General features: G+C 38.1%; 1 protein-coding gene across 1 annotated transcript; it reads right to left on the bottom strand.

The window, feature by feature from the left end:
* Nucleotides 1-1,580: 1,580 nt before the first annotated feature.
* LOC134496720 (vomeronasal type-2 receptor 26-like) lies at nucleotides 1,581-16,043 on the bottom strand. Its single transcript, XM_063302429.1, has 8 exons — nucleotides 15,939-16,043; nucleotides 14,069-14,258; nucleotides 11,656-11,827; nucleotides 9,943-10,231; nucleotides 7,435-8,280; nucleotides 5,059-5,283; nucleotides 3,373-3,499; nucleotides 1,581-2,482 (listed from the first exon to the last, which is right to left on the bottom strand). The coding sequence occupies exons 1-8, from the start codon at nucleotides 16,041-16,043 to the stop codon at nucleotides 1,581-1,583; spliced, it is 2,856 nt and encodes a 951-aa protein (XP_063158499.1).
* Nucleotides 16,044-20,739: the final 4,696 nt, after the last annotated feature.

Raw genomic sequence — 20,739 nt, 5'->3', positions numbered from 1 at the left:
TGAGACAAAAGCTGGAGTAAAATTAAAAAGTTCATTGTGCCAAATCTACATCTATAGCTGTAATTGAACAGCAAAGGATGTGTCAATTTTGAAGGAGCCAGTGTGAAAGAAATCTATAGTATGTGGAAGAAAAAAAAAATCAAGGAACGGGGGCACTGGGAAATGTGGTGTAATCTGGAAAGACTATGAAGCTAGAATTTCCAAAGGAAACTGTCCGCTCAAAATGGCATCAGGACAATGTCAGAGGAAAGGCAATGCATGTGGAGGGTCACGACTGATGGGTCTCTGTTGTGTGTGCATGTGTGTTTGAAACAAGTCATCCATTTCACAGAGTGGAACACATTTTGGGGGAGTGGAGGGTCACAGTAGGGTGTTGCTAGCCTCTGTGCCTTTACCTGCCTGACTGTGGTTCTGTCTGCTGTATTTGGTACAGTCTCTCAAATCTCTATTGATGGGTATAGAAATCTAAATGGCCTGCAGCCACCAAACCCTGCCTGTCTCTCAGCTACTCCCACGCTTCTTCCAGTGACATTACTATGGTATGACATCCCCTCAGAAGAGCAACCGTTAAATTAATAATAGATTAATAAGCCCAAGCCTTGGAATTTTAGGTTGCACTGAAAAGTGTCACTGGGCAACTTGTCACTGTGCACCTGGGCTACACAAATAAGGGGATGGTTGCCAAGAGTAACAATCACATGCTAAGCCTGGCAACCTAGAGAGCGAGCAGTCCAAGGATGGAAGCTGAACTCATATTTTCAACAGCTCATTTTTGGAAATCCTGGATGCTGGATCTTCCAAATGAGCTAGAGAATGCTGCCTACCTGCCTGCCTGCCAAATGAAGCTACTGATTTCAGAACAACAAGCTAGCCTGGTGCTCTGTGTAACCCAGGGATTAGGAGGTTTAAAATACACCAGCTCTCAAGGACAGATCAGTGCACTTATTTAATCATGTATCCGTTTGTTTATTTAACGGGCATTATTCCAGGCATGCCAAACTCAAGTGGAAAAATAAAAGGTTACTGCAGAAACATTTTTGAAAATTTTGCACTTTCACTTCCGATACCAAAGTTTATGCACAAATTATTTTCATATAAATACCCAGAGGAGGAGGAGCAGCAAGAGGAGGATGCATTGGCACAAGAGATATACATTGTGATGTTTTCTCATGAGAGTACAGACTTGAAGGTCTTGAACAGCACATTGTTGATTAAACTTCTGAATCTGAAATTCAAACTCATTTTGCATAATAGAGAGAACTAAACTAAATAAGCAAGCAGTTAGATTAAAAGTAAATTCATATATAGTAGACTAACCAGGCAGTCACCAGGAGTCAACAATGACTCAAAGGCACCACACCCAGCCAAAAAAACCTGAATGATGGCTGCTTCAGAGACTCCTAGTACATATATCCTAAGGCAGAAAAATTCCAATTATGACACCGGATAATATTCTATTCATATTCCACCTCAGAAAATAATTCATGCTGTATAGGTACAAATTAAGAAAATAATGGAGACTTCAAAGAAGCATTACTAAAAGAGAAATATCAAAAAAGAAGAGTTTTGTGTGTTTATTACTAATTTGTTCTCTTAATGACTTGTTCTCTTTTGTTTAGCCCTGGTCTAAAAAGGATTATGAAACATTTGGGAAAATATATGCAGCCCAACAACCCAGCACTAGAGGCCAAAATGGAGAACACCTCCACAGCCACCATGTCTTTTCCTTTGGTGCTCAGGTAGGATGGCACAAAGGAGAGCCACACACTGCAGAAGATCAGCATGCTGAACGTGAGACATTTGGCCTCGTTGAAACTGCTGGGGAGGTTCCTGGAGAAAAAAGCGACTGTGAAACTGGCAGCTGCCAGAAAGCCCATGTAGCCCAGGACACAGTAGAACATGGTAGCTGAGCCTTCATTGCACTGCAGGATGATGTCCTCAATTTCTGAATGGGTGTCAACATCAGGGAAAGGAGGAAATGTGAACAACCAGACTGTGCAGATGCCTGCTTGAATCAGGGAACAAGAAAGAACAATGGAGGTGGCCAATCGTCTTCCCACCCATTTCCTCATTTTGGATCCTGGCTTGGTGGCCATGAAAGCCAGAACCACAGTGATGGTTTTTGCCAGCACAGAAGACACTGCCACTGAGAAGATGATGCCAAAACTGATTTGTCGGAGGAGACATATGATATTGCCAGGTGCAACGAGGAACTGCAGCGAGCAAAGGAAGCAGAGGAGGAGGGAGAGGAGTAGGATGTAGGTGAGATTTCGGTTATTGGCCTTGACAATGGGAGTATTGTGATACTTCACAAATGTTGCCAGCACCACAACTGTGCAGAGAGAGAAAAAAAGTGCCAGAATGACTAGACTTATTCCCATTGGTTCTTCATAGGATAAGAAAGCTATTTTCTTGGGAAGACATGACTCTTGGTCCTTGCTGGGATGTTGCTCTTCTGGGCACTCAGAACAATCATGCATGTCTGGAATGTAAGGAAATAATTTTTCTAATGCTCATTTTCTATCATAATTGCATTACAATGTATTTTGGTATCCTAGACTGCTACTATCCATCTCACTTTCTACTGTTGCATTTTTGACTCAGTAAGGTGAGGTTAAAATGGTATTTTCCCCCCTTAAGGGACCTTTTTCATATATTACTGTGTGCCTCACATTTTTTCTATTTATTTATTTATTTATTTATTTAGTGTCATTTTTCTGTTTTGTTTTATGGCGTACAATTTGCTATATGATTCTCTAGAAAATATTATTGAAAATAATATCACTAAAAATGAATAATATGGACTGTGTTGGTATCAGCTTATTTCTGTTGATTTTGTTAATCTTCTGTGATCTCTTCACCGAGGCTTTGGGCTAAGAGAGACGTGAGCCCAGCTAATGTAATAGCAGAAGGAGTCTCTGTGATATTGTATCACTTAGCTTGGAATATGTTGTGTTGTTATTTTTTAAAAAAAATATAATATTTTTATTTAATATTATTTTTAGCCACCAAGTATTATCTTACATAAGTTTCAAAATAAAATAAAATAAAATAAAAACGTCTTCTTAGAATAAAATTGAATGACTATTCATATTTACAAGTAAAACAGAGCTAATAGTGGATATTTTGAGTGACAGTTAAAGAAAGGAGTGAAAGAGAAACTGAAAGTGTTAGTGTTTTTTTAGTCAAATCGATTAATTGCTGGAATTATTTTTCAGATCACATCAAGAAATTTGTAATATAGAGAATGAAGTATACTCAAGTCTAAATAGATGAATAAAGAAGCAAACATGTCCTACAATGATATGTGGTGTGTTATCCAGGCTAAATCATGGTGTGTTTTTACAACCTTAAGATGAACTCTGTTCATACCTTTGTGGCTGGAAATTTTATCTTTGGGACACAGAAGACAATGATAGCAGCAAAATGGCTTCCCCTCCTGCTTTCTCTTGAAATAACCAGGGAGGCAGCTCTCAGTACACACTGAAACAGGTGGGGTCTCCCAAGAAGTGAAATAAGAAGAAAAATGTTAGCATTCAATCAGGTGTCCAAAGAAAAAAAAAAGCTGAAACATCATAATTTGACGAATGATATATGGCAAATCAAGGATGCTCATTGTAAGGACTTGTTTTTTCTCATCAAGATCATCTTCAAAGATATTCAATAATGGATTTTGTGTGTGTGTTCCACTAATTGTGTAAGTAACCTTGTTTCTTCTAAACTGGGAAATATTTTAGGCTCAGACCATGTTCAGTGGGAACTAATCATAACTGAGTTATTTTTTCCTGTGGATAATACAGACATTTGCAATAAATTTAAAGAGAAATTATCGTATTTTTCAGGCTTATTTTAAAATACAGCATTTAATATATTAGTCCTGGATATAATGAATGCATTCACAAGATGGAGAAGTATACAGGAGAAGATGACAGAGCTAAAAGAGGGCATCCTCAAAGGAGATCAGAAACTTGAAAGAAAGTGCAGTGGCAGCCTGTCCCGTGAGGAAGAAAGCATCACACCAATTACTTCTGGAACACTGCCTCTAATCTCCAACAGTTTCCCACATTACAGGTTTTTCCTCCCCTGACCTGGTTTGCAACGAATGCCAAACCCAAAACCTGGATGGGCACTTTTCCAGGTGGGTACATTTCCCCCTTGCCTATTCAAGTCAGGACTGTCTTCTTATACCAAATTCAGACATGAAGTTCTGACAGGTTCTTATTAGTGCTAGGAATATTACTGTGGGACGATCTGGCCTTCATGAGCAACAGCCAGAAAAGAAGACTTCCGAATACCTGGTTCTCAGGATATGATGATACATCAGTACAACTTTTTGTCACAGTTAAATAGTGGAAAGTGAGAAGCAAATCTGGTGGCACCCTTATGGGAGCAGCCACCGGGTTCATCTCTCCTCCCAACACCCAAAGATTGGAACCACCCACTCAGGAGGCAATGTTTCCAACTCAGAACTCCTGCAGACGTTCCTGGAGGGTACAACAGTTCCATGTCTCTTCTTAATTATAGAAGATAAATATCTCATTTTTAATGACTGGAGCAGAATAATCAGAACAATATATTTTATTCAGTTCATTAGCAATATTTTTTTTTTACTTTTAGCATGACTTCATTGAACAGTTAATTTTCCCCTACATCTAATAAAAGCAATTTGGTTCATGCATTATTACCAGAATACAAAACTAAAATACCTGCAAATGATCTCATATTACTAGAGGATTCATCAAACACGCTTGCCACTGAATCTGGACCAACTCATTTTGGCAGCCTGTCAACTAATTTTTAAATTCTTACTGTATTCTTTCCTTCTCAACTTTTGTTTGTCAAATCAATCAGCAAGGATTCTTTGCTTTTTAACCTTTTTTGAATATCAATATGCTTTATTCCAAAAATATCCTTCTCTGAAGTGGATTATGTCATATCTAAAAGCTCAAGAGTTTTCTTTGTAAACAATATCTCCGTAATATTCTTTCTATGTTAAATGATATGGAGTTAATATTGGGATATCATCCCCATCATTCCAGCAAAAAATGCAGAACCTACTTGGTTGAAAGTTCTGGGCCAGGTGATGGCTTCCTCATGAATGGTGAACTTTTGCTCTTCAACCCAGGGATCCAGCTTCCCAACTTTCACTCGATGGAAGGATTGGTTTGGGAATGTGACCCAGTTTATAATATCAAATCCAACTATCAATTCCCTCCTCTGATCAAACACAATCCTATCCCCAGCACTGTTATTAAATGAGATCCTTTTCAGAAACCGGTGGAGCTGAGTAAAACAGAATACACAATGTTGGTAAGAAAACAGAATCAGAAATGAATACACTGTTTTCACAACAACTGCTTCAACAATATCTGAAGATTCTCTCCTTGCCCTCAACATTTGGTTCATCCCTTCAGACCCAATATAGAACTCCAGTACTCACAGACAAAGCTCCATGCTTTTCATTTTCCCATAGAAACAACACCTTCTTTATATGCCATTTTAATTTAAATTAACAATAATTTCAACATGGTTCACAATGTTCTAATGATAAAAAAATGCTGTCCAACTATGAAACCCAAGTATAAAATGAACAGAGTTGAGCAGCTGAAAACAAAAGAGGATTAAACTTCCTGGGTATCTGAGGAAGACATATTTCTTATCTAGCATATATTAATATTAATAGTCAATATTATTTGAAAAGATGAAGAAAAAGCAACCAAATTGAAGCCAAAGTATGTAGGATTGCACTTCCTTTCTAAAATGTATGTGGTTGTTAAGGAGTCATTTTTCTTTTCTTTTATCTTTACTTATTTAAAAAAAGGTATTTTTAAATCCCTTGATTTTAATGTTTTATCTCCTTACTTTTTCACAGATTAACAGTTTCTGTATCTGCCTTTTTCAGAAATGAAGCTACAAGTAAGTGAATAGGATTAAATTGATTTGTTTTTATACTGAAGGTTTGAGTTCTGATTTAAATTTGGTTGCTTTTTCTTCACATTTTCAAATAATATTGACTATTGATAGTAATATATGCTAGAAAAGAAAAAAAAAACACAGGAAGTTTAATCTTCTTTTGGGAGAAGTTTCCTCTCCCAATTCATCAGCTCCAGCAGCCTTTGATATCTCTCTCCTGCAGAAATCGAAAAGTGGAAAATCTCATATGCAAATAAAAGCTGTGGCAACATGAGCACATTATTCAGCTATTATAGTACGGGACTGAAGTGAGATGTTTCATATCATGAATAACCCATAATTTTTCCATCCTTTCTTTTGAGAAAGTAGTTGCTGAATCTCTCAGGACCTCAATCGGTGAACCTATCCTCACAAAAGGTTGCTTAAGTCCTGACTTAGCTGCTTCATACCACTGGGGCTTATGCCTAACTTCCTCAGGACAGCTAGTGGCAGAGTCCAAAAGAGTAAGTGTATCCTGTATCCTACAAGGTGTCTTGGGCTGGATAGACCCCACGATGTCTAGTTCCACTCTGTGGATTGGAGTTGCCATGGCAGGCAAAGGCTATTGATTTATCTTCTCTTTGTTCTCCCTTTTTCCACCTCTGGACAAACATTACAGAATTGTCCATATACAGTCACTTTTTCCATATCAGTCCAGCAAAACAAATTGTCTTGCCTTTCATCTGTTCATGTGTTAGTAGAATATGTACATAATTTGGTATGGACACAAGGCTGTGCTTTTGGCAGAGAAGCCAAATTATTTGCAGAGAATATTGGTTAGATTGGAAGATGCAAATAAAATATGAATCTGAAAATTAGAATCACAAATGCCAAGCTGGCTGATGAATTTATTTAAACGTGCAGTAAAGATGAGAACTGGATGAAAGGTCAGACATTAAAATGCTGCTAGGACAGTAGTGGGTTATATGTAATCTGAATAGTTGTTGAAAGGAGAAAGAAAATCTTTGTATAAGAGCACCTTTACTTGTTCCATGAGAGGACAGTTGAGTGTGTACGAAGAAAGGAGAGAGAGAGTCATGGATGAAAGGTGCTGAATGAATATGCATTAAATACCACAAGAAAAGAAGAAAATTGAGATGATTTGACAGACTGAGCATAAATGAGAATTGAATGACAGGACCTATTTATTAAGGAAGAGTGAATGGAATGAGAGGAAGGGGAAGGCTGAGAACTTCATGGAGAGATTTGATGAGATCCTTAAAAAGAGAGAGCTAAGGAGAGTTGAAGAACAATGAGCAATACTCTAAGCAGTGCATGGGCATGGGTGGAAGCTCGGAGGGTTAGGAAGTTGCAGATTGATAAGTTGGTGCAAACTAGATTTACCAATATACCTCCTTTGTGTCTATCTGATCCTTCCTTTTCTTTCGTTTACTGTGATTTGTATTAAAAAAAGTAGTAGATTGTCTCTGCATGCAGGCTTGTGTGTAGAGAAAGGGGAAAAAAAGCAAAAATGTTCAGTACCTGCCATGGCTGTTGCACCTGGATATTCAGTTTCCCTGCATTTGGCATTCCATTGTGTTTCTGTTCCATCTGCATGGCATGTAAAGCATGAGCTACAATGTGCACTGCATTGTAGATATTGTAACTATCGCCAGTCATGCTCATTTCAAAAAATGCCCCAGGAAGGTTCTCCAGTTTCTCCCTCATAGTGCAGATGCCACTATCTTTCTCATTCACCAAGGGACTGGGAAATGCACAGTCAAATGCATGTGCCCATACATCTTTGATAAAACCATCTTCTTTTGATAAGAAATGGTCCCTTGCCTGAACAAATTGCTGAAATCCTGGAACTTCATTGGAGTAAGCTGAAAAAGACAGGGCACCATGGATGTCTTGAATATCCCAGCTCCTTTGGTAAAAAAGTGATGCAAGATCCATCAGGGTGGGAATGACCCACACTTTACCTTTTGGCTCCACAGACATTAGTTCCATTTGAGGAAGATACAACAACAACCTCAGGTGCAGAAGAGTTTTTTCATAGACAGTTACTGCATTGGCTTTGCTGTTCATGGAGACGTAAAATGTTTCTACTAGCCACTCCAGATCCTTGAATAAGCTACTCATGTAAAATCGTTTGATTCTCTTAAAGAAGGCAATGCAAATCCCATGAAGAGGAAAAGTTGAAAAGGCCATCCTCACAAATCTTCCATCATCATCTTCCCTCACGAGGATCCCAACCCAGGTCCACTTGAAATGCACAAGCAGCTGAAGAAGTCCTTGGTACTGAACATTTTCATCTGGGACCATCTGGTAGAAGGAAAAGGATTCACTTTGATCCTGCATCTCTGGATGTGACCCATATATAATCTACAGGAAGAAGAAAATCAATAGGAGCTTAGAGCAGGAAAAGAAATGAAGAAATATTTGCTAAAATAGCAGGTGTACCAAAACTCAATTTTGGGAGGTCACCCTCCAGCATCTAGCAAAATTCAGTTTCTGTCAGAACGGTTTTTAGCAGCCTTATAAGAGTGAAATGTTTTTTTTTTTTATATTCATTGGAGAGATTGCTGGTACTTTCATGCTGTGTTATACATAATCTTTAATTTCAGTGATATTCTTGCATTTCAAATTGTGTCCATTGGCATTCTCAGAATAATATTTGCTAGGAATTTCTAGAAATACAGGTCTTAATTGATTTCTTGATTGTTTCTTTGATTCATTGATTGATTGACTGAAATTTAATTTAGGTTCAATTTAAAATCATCTTCAAGGACAGCTCTTGGTCACCTAAGATGGAGAAAGGAAAGTGAGAAGCCTTGAATGGTAAAGCTTACTGAATCAGAAGATTACTTTCTAGCTCTCCTTATTTGAACATCATGTCTTTTTGAAAATGTTTATAATCATCTCCTGTTGATTCAATACACTGCAAATTGTTCCATTTCAAAATAATTCAGAGTTGCCAAAAATTTGCCAGCATTTAAGCAACTGTCCCTTTTCCAATTTTCATTGGTGCATTCTTTTGAAGATCATGATTTTTTTTCATAAGAACCTTACAATCAGTCAATAAAACCAAATTCATTATCCACATTGCCTCAAGCTTTAATAAATTTGCTTTCATTATAGGCTTTATTTATTAATCTAAACTAAATTGATCTCAAAGCTTAGATATACATAAAACTAAAAAGAAAGAAACGAAGAATACTACAAGAAAAACGGAAAATAAAAAGATGGAAAAATACAAAAAGACTACTACATTGTGACTTCCGACTTTCTACAACAAAGATATATATAACTCAGTATCAATCACTTATTCTAATTTAAAATAAAAAAGACATTATTTATCTAAACCAATTCCATTCTCAGTATAACATTCCCCTCTAAAACACTTCAAGAAAAATATAAAAAGCATTTTCCAACGTATTTTTAACTTAATAAACAAATAATCAAATATTATACTTCTTCACTAAAATTGTACTCCTTTCAGCCTTCTAAAATAAGAAAAACAAAAAAATAGCCTGTCTTCATTTGGTTCATTTGAAAAACAAAAAGACAAAAACATCCAACAAAACCCTTAAAAAACCATCCTAAGAAACATATTTAAGCAATTAACCAAAGAATTTAGATACTTAAACATTACATCTTATTAACGTTATATATTTAAACAATAACCTTATTAATATCCTTTACCCAAAATCAAATCATTAGTGCAAAAACAAAAACATCCATCTATACCTTTAATAGACCATCCTGATAAACCCATTTAAACAATTATCCCACTTCAAAATAGACTAAGACATTTACATACAGTATCTCAGTATTACACAAAGAGCTTTCTCCTTACAAGTCTAAAATTTAACAGCCTGCCTTGTGCAGTCCAAATAATCTTCAGAAAACCTTCCAGTCTTTGAAGCCTAATTCTTTTCTTTTGTGTCGATATTCCAGGAACACAGCCACATCATCGCTCCCGTTACTCCTGGAACTCTTCCTTGTTCAAGGAGATAAGACCTCGCGGCTCACCCCAAACCCTACCTGTGGAAGTTTGTGGATTCTCAAGATATCTGCCATGTCAATGGAGGTTTCAGAATAAAGAGCACCAATGACTGAGACCAGGTTGTTCTGGATGCCACATTTATAATTGGGGATCATTCTCTTCAGAGGTGAAAAAAGTTCCATTGTGGCATGATAAGTCCTTCTTCTATCATAGCTGTCAAAGATATTGAAGCCCAAGGTGACATTGGGCAAGATCTGAGGGTTTTCATTGATCTCCTTCACAGCAAATATCAAAGCCAAAATATGCTGATAAAACTTAGTCTGGACTCTGCAATAACAATTGTAGGTGTTAAAAGGAACATGCTATACCTAACAGAAAAGATTGCAACAAATATATGGTCCATTAAGAGATGTTTTTAAAATGCCATTTTCCATCCATCATACTATTTCAATATAAAAAATTCAGTTCATGTTATTATGGACTGACCCGGAATTAGTTCTCAGTAGAATAGTCTGTTAGTTTTTCATGTAGGTTTCATGGTTTCATGTTGAGATAGATAGATAGATAGATAGATAGATAGATAGATAGATAGATAGATAGATAGATAGAGAGAGAGAGAGATAGATAGAATGTGTGTGTTTGTATATACACACCAACACACACAAACACACAGTGTGTGTATGTGTATGTGTATGTATAAGTATATGTATATTTAATGTTTAACTGTAATACATCTACTGGATGAAATATAAAGCATGGCATTAATGAAACTGAATTGGTAAAAATTATATGCCTGTCTGAATGAACATGAGGCAGCAAACTTAGATGGCTCAGTTGTCCTTTTTTATTTGCTTAGCTGATTTTCTGGCTATATGGCAAAGGTTTTTGTGATTGCAGGGATTGTAACAGCTGAAGGCAGATCAGCGTTTCAGCTGGGGGTGAGAATTGATTGGGCCACGTTATCCCCTCCTGTTTCAGCATTTGGATGCCACCAGATTGAAGGTGGTGTCAGACTTTCAGAGGGAAGAAGCAAAGAAAAAATACTTTTACATAAAGAACAGCCTTACTGCTGGATTAATCAACCTCTGTATATACGTAAACATTAGTTCTTGTTTCTTCAACTATAGGGTTATCATCTATTTACGTATTAAATTTATATAGCCACCCATCTTGTCCTTGTGAGAATGAACCAATGGTGGCATATTATTAAACTTGTAAAGGATTTGAAAATACAAATATCTCAATCTGTTAAAATGCTCTTCAGTTTTAACAGCAATTTAAAGATGACCTTCTAATCTGAACAATCATAACATAGTAACAGTGCTGTATGTTATTACTAGGCTTACCTAGTCATAAGAAGAATGGGCTAGTGAATTTATTAAGGGAAAATACATCAAGGTTAAAAGCAAAATAGGGACTGAAAAATACACTAAAGTTTCAGTGCATCTTGCAAATATTCCTCTACAAACATGGATTTTCTTGAGATCCTTTTTTCTTTTCTATCATGCTGAAAAATCTTGGTTCAATAGTAGCATTTCTGTGACATACTGTCAGGATCTCGTCATCTTCAATTAGTAAACTGAAGTAAATTAAACTGTTATTCCCTTGAGAACTTCAGAGAAATTAATCAGAGCTAAAATATTTGAACTGGAAATTTCCTTTGTCATTATAACTAATGTTGCTTTGTGTAGGGTTATCCCAAATATAATCTGGAATCCTGTACTCCATGCAGTGGATCTGGGGATACTTACACAGCTTCACCAATAAAAGAAAGATGGGGATCTTCAGAGAAGCTATCTATTTCTGTAGCCATGAACATAAGAGAGGTAATGCCACCAATGACGAGCTCACCCGGTTGGAAATAGTTGTGAGGAATAGGGAGAGGGTCACCAATAATGCAGTTTCTCATGTCACATTCCCAAACTATATGAGACAAAAGCAGGAGTAAAACAATCAAGGTCATTGTGACAAATCTACAGAGCTTGTCTGATGAAGGTTTTGAGTCTCCAGAACTAAAGTAGCATCATCTGCAGTACCAACCCACCCTCACACTACTCAGAATTACTACGAAACCTTGAATAAAAATTATCAGGAATACATGGACGGGACTTCATGTGATCTAAGACTTGAGCTATACATGAGGAGAACCAGGAAAGATTTATATTCTTCCTAAGGTCTCGTCCTTATTGGGTATAAGTTTGCCAGAGAGGCTTAACGACAGGCAGAATTAATCACAGTATTTTTTAATAATTATTGATGGTGAGAAGAACTATCTTTAGATTTCAATTCCTCTGTGGTACGTGAGGAATCTGTTTTCTTACCTGGACATACACATCTCTGCTAGCAGGTTAATAGAACAACAAAGGATGTGTCAAATTTGAAGGAGCCAGTGTGAAAGAAATCTATAGACTGTGGAAGAAAGTGAAAAAACAAACAAACAAAAATCTTTTCAAGGAATGGGGGTGCTGGTAAATATGGTTTCATCAGCAAAGACATGTACATGCTGAGTATGAAGCTCAAATTTCCAGAAGCAACTATCCACTCAATCTGGATCCGGACAATTTCAGAGCAAAGGCCATGCATGTGGAGGGTCAACATCGATGCCCCTCCCCTTGTGTGTGCATGTGTGTTTGAAAAGAAGTCAGACATGTCAATGAGAGTGGAACACATTTTTGGGGGAGGGAGTAGGATGTCACAGTAGGATGTCAGCTATGCTGAAGAGCAAGGCATGAAGGAATGTGTCTTGTCTCCCAGTAAGGACTCCGACCTTGGTGCTTCTACCTGCATGCCTTAATATAACCCTGGTGTGTTTTTAAAGGTGATTCTCACTTTGTCTCATCTATCTGCTTGCCTTCTGCCACCTGCTTCTCTCTGTTAATGACACCAGTCTAGACTCATGATGTCAACTGACCAATACATGTCTAGTTTTGATACTTTCTGCACCTCCTGTCTCTCCACTCTGGGGTGTACAAATAATCAGGGCAAGGGAGATCCCTGCCTTGAAAGCAAAAGGCCCCAGCCACTTTTACTCATTGTTCCATGCCTTCATCAAACCTGATATGTCAGTCCCCAAGAAGAGCTGCAGGAAACAAGCAGCATGGAAGGAAGCAGGGAGCATGTGGGGAGGAGCTACCCCCACACCTCTGGAATCAGCTTTTGTCTCCGTTCCCACTTGCCCTTCCTTGTAGTCCCTTTGCAGTGATTGAAAAAGTAGACAGACCCATGCAGAGATCAAGCCCACGGCTGCTGAGCCATGTGGCCCTCCTTGCTTCCTCCTCCTGCTGTCAGTTGCTGAAGACGGAGACGAAGCTCAGTTCCTGAGCAATCTGTCTTAGGGCCAGGGAGTTCTGGCCATGTCCTTTATTCTGTCTCAACCTCTATGTGCCAGTTGGCCCCTCTGCTCAGCCTGAATAACTCTCAGCTGAGATTGTTTGGCCCTTTCTTCCACTTTGCCAGCCTCCAATTTATAGCAGTCCCATTGATGGCCTCTGTGGCTTCTCTCCTCCCAGCAGGCCAAACTGCTGTACCTGATGTAGCCTGTCAGCTGTTGGAAGTTTTGGCAAATCCAGCATGCCTCATTAACAATTAAATTAAGTTTCCCCACAATGCAACTCTGAGGAAGCTGTTTGTTGCCACTCCCACTTCCTTTTTACTCTCTCTTTCCCCCTTCTCCACCCAGGGAGAGGCAGCATTTATGGTGCTTTCTTCATCAGGCCCATGTGCTTGGGCCTTGATGAGGGATTCTGCCCCTTTCTTTCACACACCTCTTGGCAGCTGTAGGGCTGAGAGTTTAGGGCAAACTATGTAATTAGAAAGAGAAGAAGAACAAAGGAACCTCATCTTTTCCACCAAGATGGATATAGCAGAAGCAGCAATAAATTCTTCTTAACCTAATATGTCTAAGTTTGTAATTCTTCATGCTTGGGGAGGCTGAATGTGCAAGATCCATAACCTGTGTTTCTCTGGCATGCTCATTGAAGCTATCTAAGATAATTTTCTTTTTCTGTGCCAGCTTCTAAGCTGTGTTATAAGCTCTGCTCCATTTCAGTGCTTCTAGCAGGCCACTGAATTGGCTTCATCAGCAAGATTGATTAGCACTTTCTTCTTTGCTGCCAACATCCTGCCTATAAGTGTGCCATTCTGGCCTCTGATGCCTTTACCTACCTGGCTGTACTTCTGTCTGTTGTAGCTTGAAGAGTCTCTCAAATGTAGATGGCCTGCATCCAGTAAAGCCTGTCCGTCTCTCAGCAACTCTGGAAATCCTGGCTGTTAGATAAGCTATGAAATGCTTTCTACCTGACTGTGTGCCAAATGAAGGTACTGATTTCAGAAGAACGAGCCAGCCTGGTGCTCTCTGTAACCCAGGGATAAGGAAGTTTAAAATACACCAGCTCTCAAGGACATAACAATAGACATTTTGAAAATTTATTTATTTATTTACTTACTTATTTGATGGGTATTATTCTATGCATGCCAATATCAAATGGAAAACTAAGAGCTTACTACATAAACAGTTCTGAAAGTATTTTAAGAAGGACCAATTTTTAAGAAGGGCCTATTTTAGAGCTAGATTTGAGTTCCTGGATTCTATGGCCAAATATGGGTGCTTCCATGTCTTGCCATATCATAAGAGGACCTGCATATGCGGTTCTCCAGCCATTGGAAATATTTCTCATATTGTTTAATTGCCAGTTATAGGTATCCATTAGGCTTAAATATCTATCATCCTGATTAGAAAGAACAGCACACTGGGATCCAAGCCTTATTTCCTCCTGGGTTCTAATGTACACAAATTACTTATGGAACAGTGTCTCTGGTCTCCAACAGAGTTTCCCACATTACAGGTTCTTCCTCCCCTGATCCAATGCCAAACACAAAACCTTGATGGGCACATTTTGAAGAGGGAACATCTGCCCACTTCCCCATTCATGTCCTGGCTATCCTCTCCTGCCAGATTACAACATGGAGCTATTACAGGGTGTTATTATTAATGCGTGGAATTTTATTGCAAGTCAATCTGGCCTTCAAGAGCAACAGCCAGAAACTACAGTAAGGCTTCTGAACACCTGGTTCTCATGACATGATGATGATTCCATCCAAGCTCATATCAAAGTTAAATAGTGGAAAGAGAGATCCAAATCTTGTTGCACCCTTATGGGAGCAGCCACTGGGTTCATCTCTCATCCCAATATCCGTAGACAGAAACCACAACTCTTGCGGACATTGCAGGAAAATACTACAGTTCCATGTATTTTTTTAATTGTAGAAGAAATAATCTCATTTTTAATTACTGAAGCAGAATGATTAGAACAAGATATTGTATTCAGTTCATTACCAATGCTTTTTTTTAGCATGACTGCTTTAAAAATCTTAATTTATATTTTCCCTACTTCTAATATTACTAGAGGCTTCATCAAGCACGATTAACATTCAGTTTGGACCAATTCATTTCGTCAGCCTGTCCACTCCTTTTTAAATTCTTGTTATATTTTATTTTAAACGTTTAATTGTTTTTCAAATAAATTAGTAAAAAATATTTGCTTCTTAACCTTTTTCTGAACATCAATGTGTTTTATTCCTTAAATACCCCTCTATGAATGGTATTTCAAATAGCCTGTGTCACAACTAAAACTCAGTTTTATTTGTAAAATATACATCTATCATATTCTTTCTATGTTAAATGATATACTGTTTATTTTTGGATATCATCCCCATCCTTCCAGCAAAAAATGCAGAACCTACTTGGTTGAAAGTCCTGGACCAGGTAATGGCTTCCTTATGAATGGTGAACTTTTCCTCTTCAACCCAGGGATCCAGTTTCCCAACTTTCACTCAATGGAAGGATTGGTTTGGGAATGTGACCCAGTTTATAATATCAAATCCAACTATCAATTCCCTCCTCTGATCAAACAGAATCCTATCCCCAGCACTGTTATTAAATGAGATCCTTTTCAGAAACCGGTGGAGCTGAGTAAAAATGCATACACAAATGTTGGTAAGAAAACAGAATCAGTAATAAATACACTATTTTCACATCAACTGCTGCAGCATCATCTGCAGATGTTCGACTTGCTCTCAGCATATTGTTCATCCCTTCAGACCCATTGTATGACACCAGTACTTGCAGACAAAGCTCCATGCTCCTCATTTTCCCATAGAAGCAACACCTTCTTTATATGCCATTTTAATTTAAAACGATAACAATAATTTCAGAATGGTTCACAATGTTCTAATGATTAAAAAAATGTTGTCCAACTATAAACCCCAAGTATAAAACCAACTGAGTTGATCAGCTAAAAAAAAAAGAGTCTAAGTTTGCTATCTATCTGAGGAGACACATTTCTTATCTAGCAGATATTACTATCAATAGTCAATATTATTTCAAAATGTGAATTGAAACTTTTCAATAAAGTTGAATCCAGAGTATGTAGGATTGCACTTGTTTTCTAAAATGTATGAGGTTGTTAAGGAGTTTTTTTCAATCTTTATTTTTATTTTTTAATTCAACATGTATATTTGAATTCCTTGGTTAGAATCTGGTATCTCCTTACTTTCTTCACAGATTAACAGCTTCTGTATCTGCCTTTTCAGAAATAAAGCTAGATGTAAGTGAATAGGATTAAAATGGTTTGCTTTTGTACCTATCAGAAAACATTTCAACAAATGTATGGTCCATTAAGAAATGTTATTAAAACAACATTCCATGTGTCATACTATTTCAATATATATCAGTTGATTCATGTTATTATGGAGTGACCCAGAATTAATTCTCAGTAGAATAGTCCACTAATTTTTTCCTGTGTTCTTGATTTTGTTATCTTTTCTTAATTGTTAGCTGTAATAAATAAACTAAATGAAATTGAAAGCCTGCCATGAACTGAAACTGAAGGAGTACAAATTATATGCCTGTCTGCATGAACATCAGGCAGCAAACCTGGATGGCCTCATTCTCCTTTTCTTATTTGCTTAGGTCATTTCCTCACTATCTTGCAAAGGATTTTGTGATTGCAGGGATTGTGATAGGTGAAAGTGGATCAGTGTTTCAACTGGGGATGAATCGATTGGGCCACGTTATCCCCTCCTATTTCAGTATTTTTTGCCAAAAAAATGAAGGTATGTTTCAACCTGGTTTGTAAGGTTTCCTCCCACCAGAGGGAGGAAACAAAGTAAAGCCCATTACATAAAGAACAGCATTAGTGTTTGGTTAATAAATATCTGAAGAAAAGCAAACATTAGCTTTTGTTTATCCAACTATATGGTGATTTATTTTTTATTTATTGAATTGATATAACCTCACCTCTTATGCTTGTGAGAATGAACTTACTATGGCATATGATTTAACTTGCAAAGGATTTGAACTAAAAATAGAAATATCTCAATATGTTAAAATGCTCTTCAGTTTTAACAAAGATTTAAAGATGACCTTCTAATCTGAACAATCATAACATGGTAACAGTACTGTATTTTATTAATGAGCTACCTTATTCATAGAAGAATGCATTAGTTCATTTATTAAGGAAAAATATATCAATGTTATACGTAAATCAAGCATTGTAAAAAGAAAATCTTTCTTTCAGCTATAAAAATATACTAAAATTTCAGTACATCCTAGAAATATTCTTCTACAAACATACATTGCATTGAGATGCTTTTTCTTTTTTATCATGCTGAAAAATGTTGGTTCAACAGTAGCATTTCTGTGACATACTGTCAGGATCTCTTCATCTTCAATTAGTAAAGTGAAGTAAATTAAATTGTTATTCCCTTCAGAACTACAAAGAAATTTATCAGAGCTGAAGCAGGTGAACAGGAAACTACCTTTGTCAGTATAACTAATGTTGCTATGTGTAGGATTATCCCAAATATAATCTGGAATCCTGTACTCCATGCAGTGGGGCTGGGGATACTTACACGGCTTCACCAATAAAAGAAAGATGGGGATCTTCAGAGAAGCTACCTATTTCTGTAGGCATGGACATAAGAGACATAATGCCACCAATGATGAGATCACCGGATTGGAAATAGTTGTGAGGAATAGGGAGAGGGTTACCAATAATGCAGTTTCTTATGTCACATTCCCCAACTATGTGAGATAAAAGCAGGAGTAAAACAATCAAGGTCATTGTGACAAATCTACCTCTATAGTAGAGTTTATCTGATGAAAGTTTAGATTCTCCAAAACTATCCTAGCATGATCTGCAGTACCATCTCAACTTCACAGTAGTCAGAATTATTCTGAAATCTTGAGTACAAATTGTCAGGAATAATCTTGACGGGACTTCATCTGATCTAAGACTTGAGCTATACATGAGGAGAACCAGGAAAGATTTATATTCTTCCTAAGGTCTCGTCTATATTGGGTATAAGTATGCCAGAGAGGCTTTAACAACAGGCAGAATTAATCACAGTATCTTTGATAATTATTGATGGTGGTAAGAACTCTCTTTAGATTTGAATTTCTCTGTGGTATGTGAGGAATCTGTTTTTTTTACCTGAACATACACATCTGTGCTCGCAGGTTAATCTAACAACAAAATATTTGTCAATTTTGAAGGAGCCAGTGTGAAAGAAATCTATAGAATGGGGAAGAAAGCAAAATTTAGGGGGAAAAAAAAACTTTTCAAGGAATGGGGGTGCTGGTAAATGTGGTTTCATCTGCAAGGACATGTATATGCTGAGTATGAAGCGAGAATTTCCAAAGGTGACTGTCCACTCAAAGTGGTGTCAGGACAGTTTCAGAGGAAAGGCCATGCATGTGGAGGGTCAACACTGATGCCCCCCTTGTGTGTGAAGGTGTGTTTGACAACAAGTCATCCATTTTGGAGAGTGGAATACATTTGGGGGGGGGGTGTCACTGTAGGATGTCAGCTATGCTGTTGAGCAAAGCATGAAGGAATGTGTCTTGTCTCCCAGTTAGTACTCTGACTTTGGTGCCTCCATCTGAAAGCCTTTTCTGCCCCTCCTATCTCACCACTGGAAGTGTAGAAATAATCACAGCAAGGGTGAGCCCTGCCTTGAAACCCAAAAGCTGCAGGCTATTTTATACTCCTTTTCCATGTCTTCAGCACACCTGATCTGTGAGTCTCAAAGCAGAACTGCAGGAAAGAAGCAGCATGGAATAAAGCAGGAAGCCCTTGGGGGAAGAGCTGCTGCCCACCACCTACACCTCCAGAATCAGCTCTTGTCTCCATATCCACTTGCCCTCCCTGTAGTAAGGCTCAAGCTGACTGCTGCTGAAAAATGTGGCCCTCCTTGCTTCTTCCTCCTGCCCTTGGTTGCTGAAGCCTGGAGAGGAGGCTCAGTTCCTGAGTGATCTCTCTTGGAGCCAGGGAGTTCTGGCCATGTCTTCTTCTCTGCCTCAACCTCTACTTGCCAATATGCTGACCTGATCACCCAATGGATTGACTGGCATTTTCTCCCACCGTGACAGCCTCCAATTTATAGCAGTCCCATTGATGGCCTCTGCTGCTTCTCTCTCCCCAGCAGGCCCAACTGCTCTACCTGATGTAGTCTCTCAGCCAGATTGATTAGCACTTTCTTCTTTGGTGCCAAGCTTCTGCCTATGAGTGTGCCATTACTGGTTTCTGCTGCCTTTACCTGCCTGACTGCGTTTCAGCCTGATCTAGCTGGTGGAATCTCTCAAACCTCTTTGGAAGGTACTAGAAATCTCAATGGCCAGCATCCAACAAAGCCTGCCCATCTCTCAGCAGCAGTGGCATTCCTTCCAGTTATGTTATTAGGGGATGACATCCCCTGAGAAGAGAAACCCTCTTAATTATTAAAAGATTAATAGGCCCAAGCCTTGGACAAGTAAGTTGCTGTGAAAGTTGTCACTGGGCATTTGTCACTGTGCAACCAGGCTACCCTTATAAGGAGATGGTTGCCAAGAATAACAGTCGCATTCCAAGCTGGCAACCGAGAAAGTAACCCATCTGAGGATGGAAGATGAACTCCTAGTTTCAGCACCTCAGTTTTGGAAATCCTGGGTGTCATATCTTCCAAATGAGCTACACCATGCTGCCTACCTGCCTGCCTGACAAATTGGTTGCCGGGTCTCTCTTTAATCCTTGCTGCCTATCATCTTTGCCTGAAAATAGATGCAGGGAAATATTTCAAGGATCTGTTGCAGTGAAAATGAACTTTGAAGCTAATATCCACATAAATTTCATATATGTTGCTGAGAGGTGGAGGAGGAGGAGGAAGCATGGACACAAGAGTTATACATATTGAAGTTTTCTCGTGAGAGTCCATGTTTGAAGCTGTTTTGAGATCTTTACTCTCAAACTGTCTTGTACTGCATATTGTTCATTAAGCTCCTGAATCTCAAATTCCTGATCTTTTTTCATATTAGAAGAAAGTAAGCTGCAGTAGATGAGGAGGCACTTGGATTAAAAGTAAATTCCTATACATTGTAGACTAGCCAGGCAGTCACCAGGAGTCCACAATGACTCAAGGGCAACCTCCTGACCAAAAAAAAAAAAAAAAGAATAAAGAAAAAAGGGAAAGGAAAGGAAAGGAAAAAAGAAGGGAAAAAAAGATAAATGAATCTAAATATTTCCTTTTAAAGATTACCTCAAAGAACCCATGCAGAGAACTGTCAAATATTTTATTTTAAATCTTAAATTGAAAAGGCACATTTTGAACAGTGGGAAAATAGAAAATGTATAATTCATTAGTGGTTGTTTCTTTTAGTCTTTTCTTCAAATTAGCTTGCCTCTGTTGCCTAGCTCAGGCCTCAGAATAATGATGTAGAATTTTGGTAAAAATATGCAACCCAACAATCCAGCCCTGTGAGCCAGTATGGAGAAGACCTCCATGACCACAAGGTATGTTCC

This window comes from Candoia aspera, chromosome 4 (genome assembly GCF_035149785.1).
Source record: "Candoia aspera isolate rCanAsp1 chromosome 4, rCanAsp1.hap2, whole genome shotgun sequence".
Lineage (NCBI taxonomy): Eukaryota > Metazoa > Chordata > Lepidosauria > Squamata > Boidae > Candoia > Candoia aspera.
Note: the sequence above shows the minus strand (reverse complement) of the source record. Positions and strands in the feature narration are given on the sequence as shown.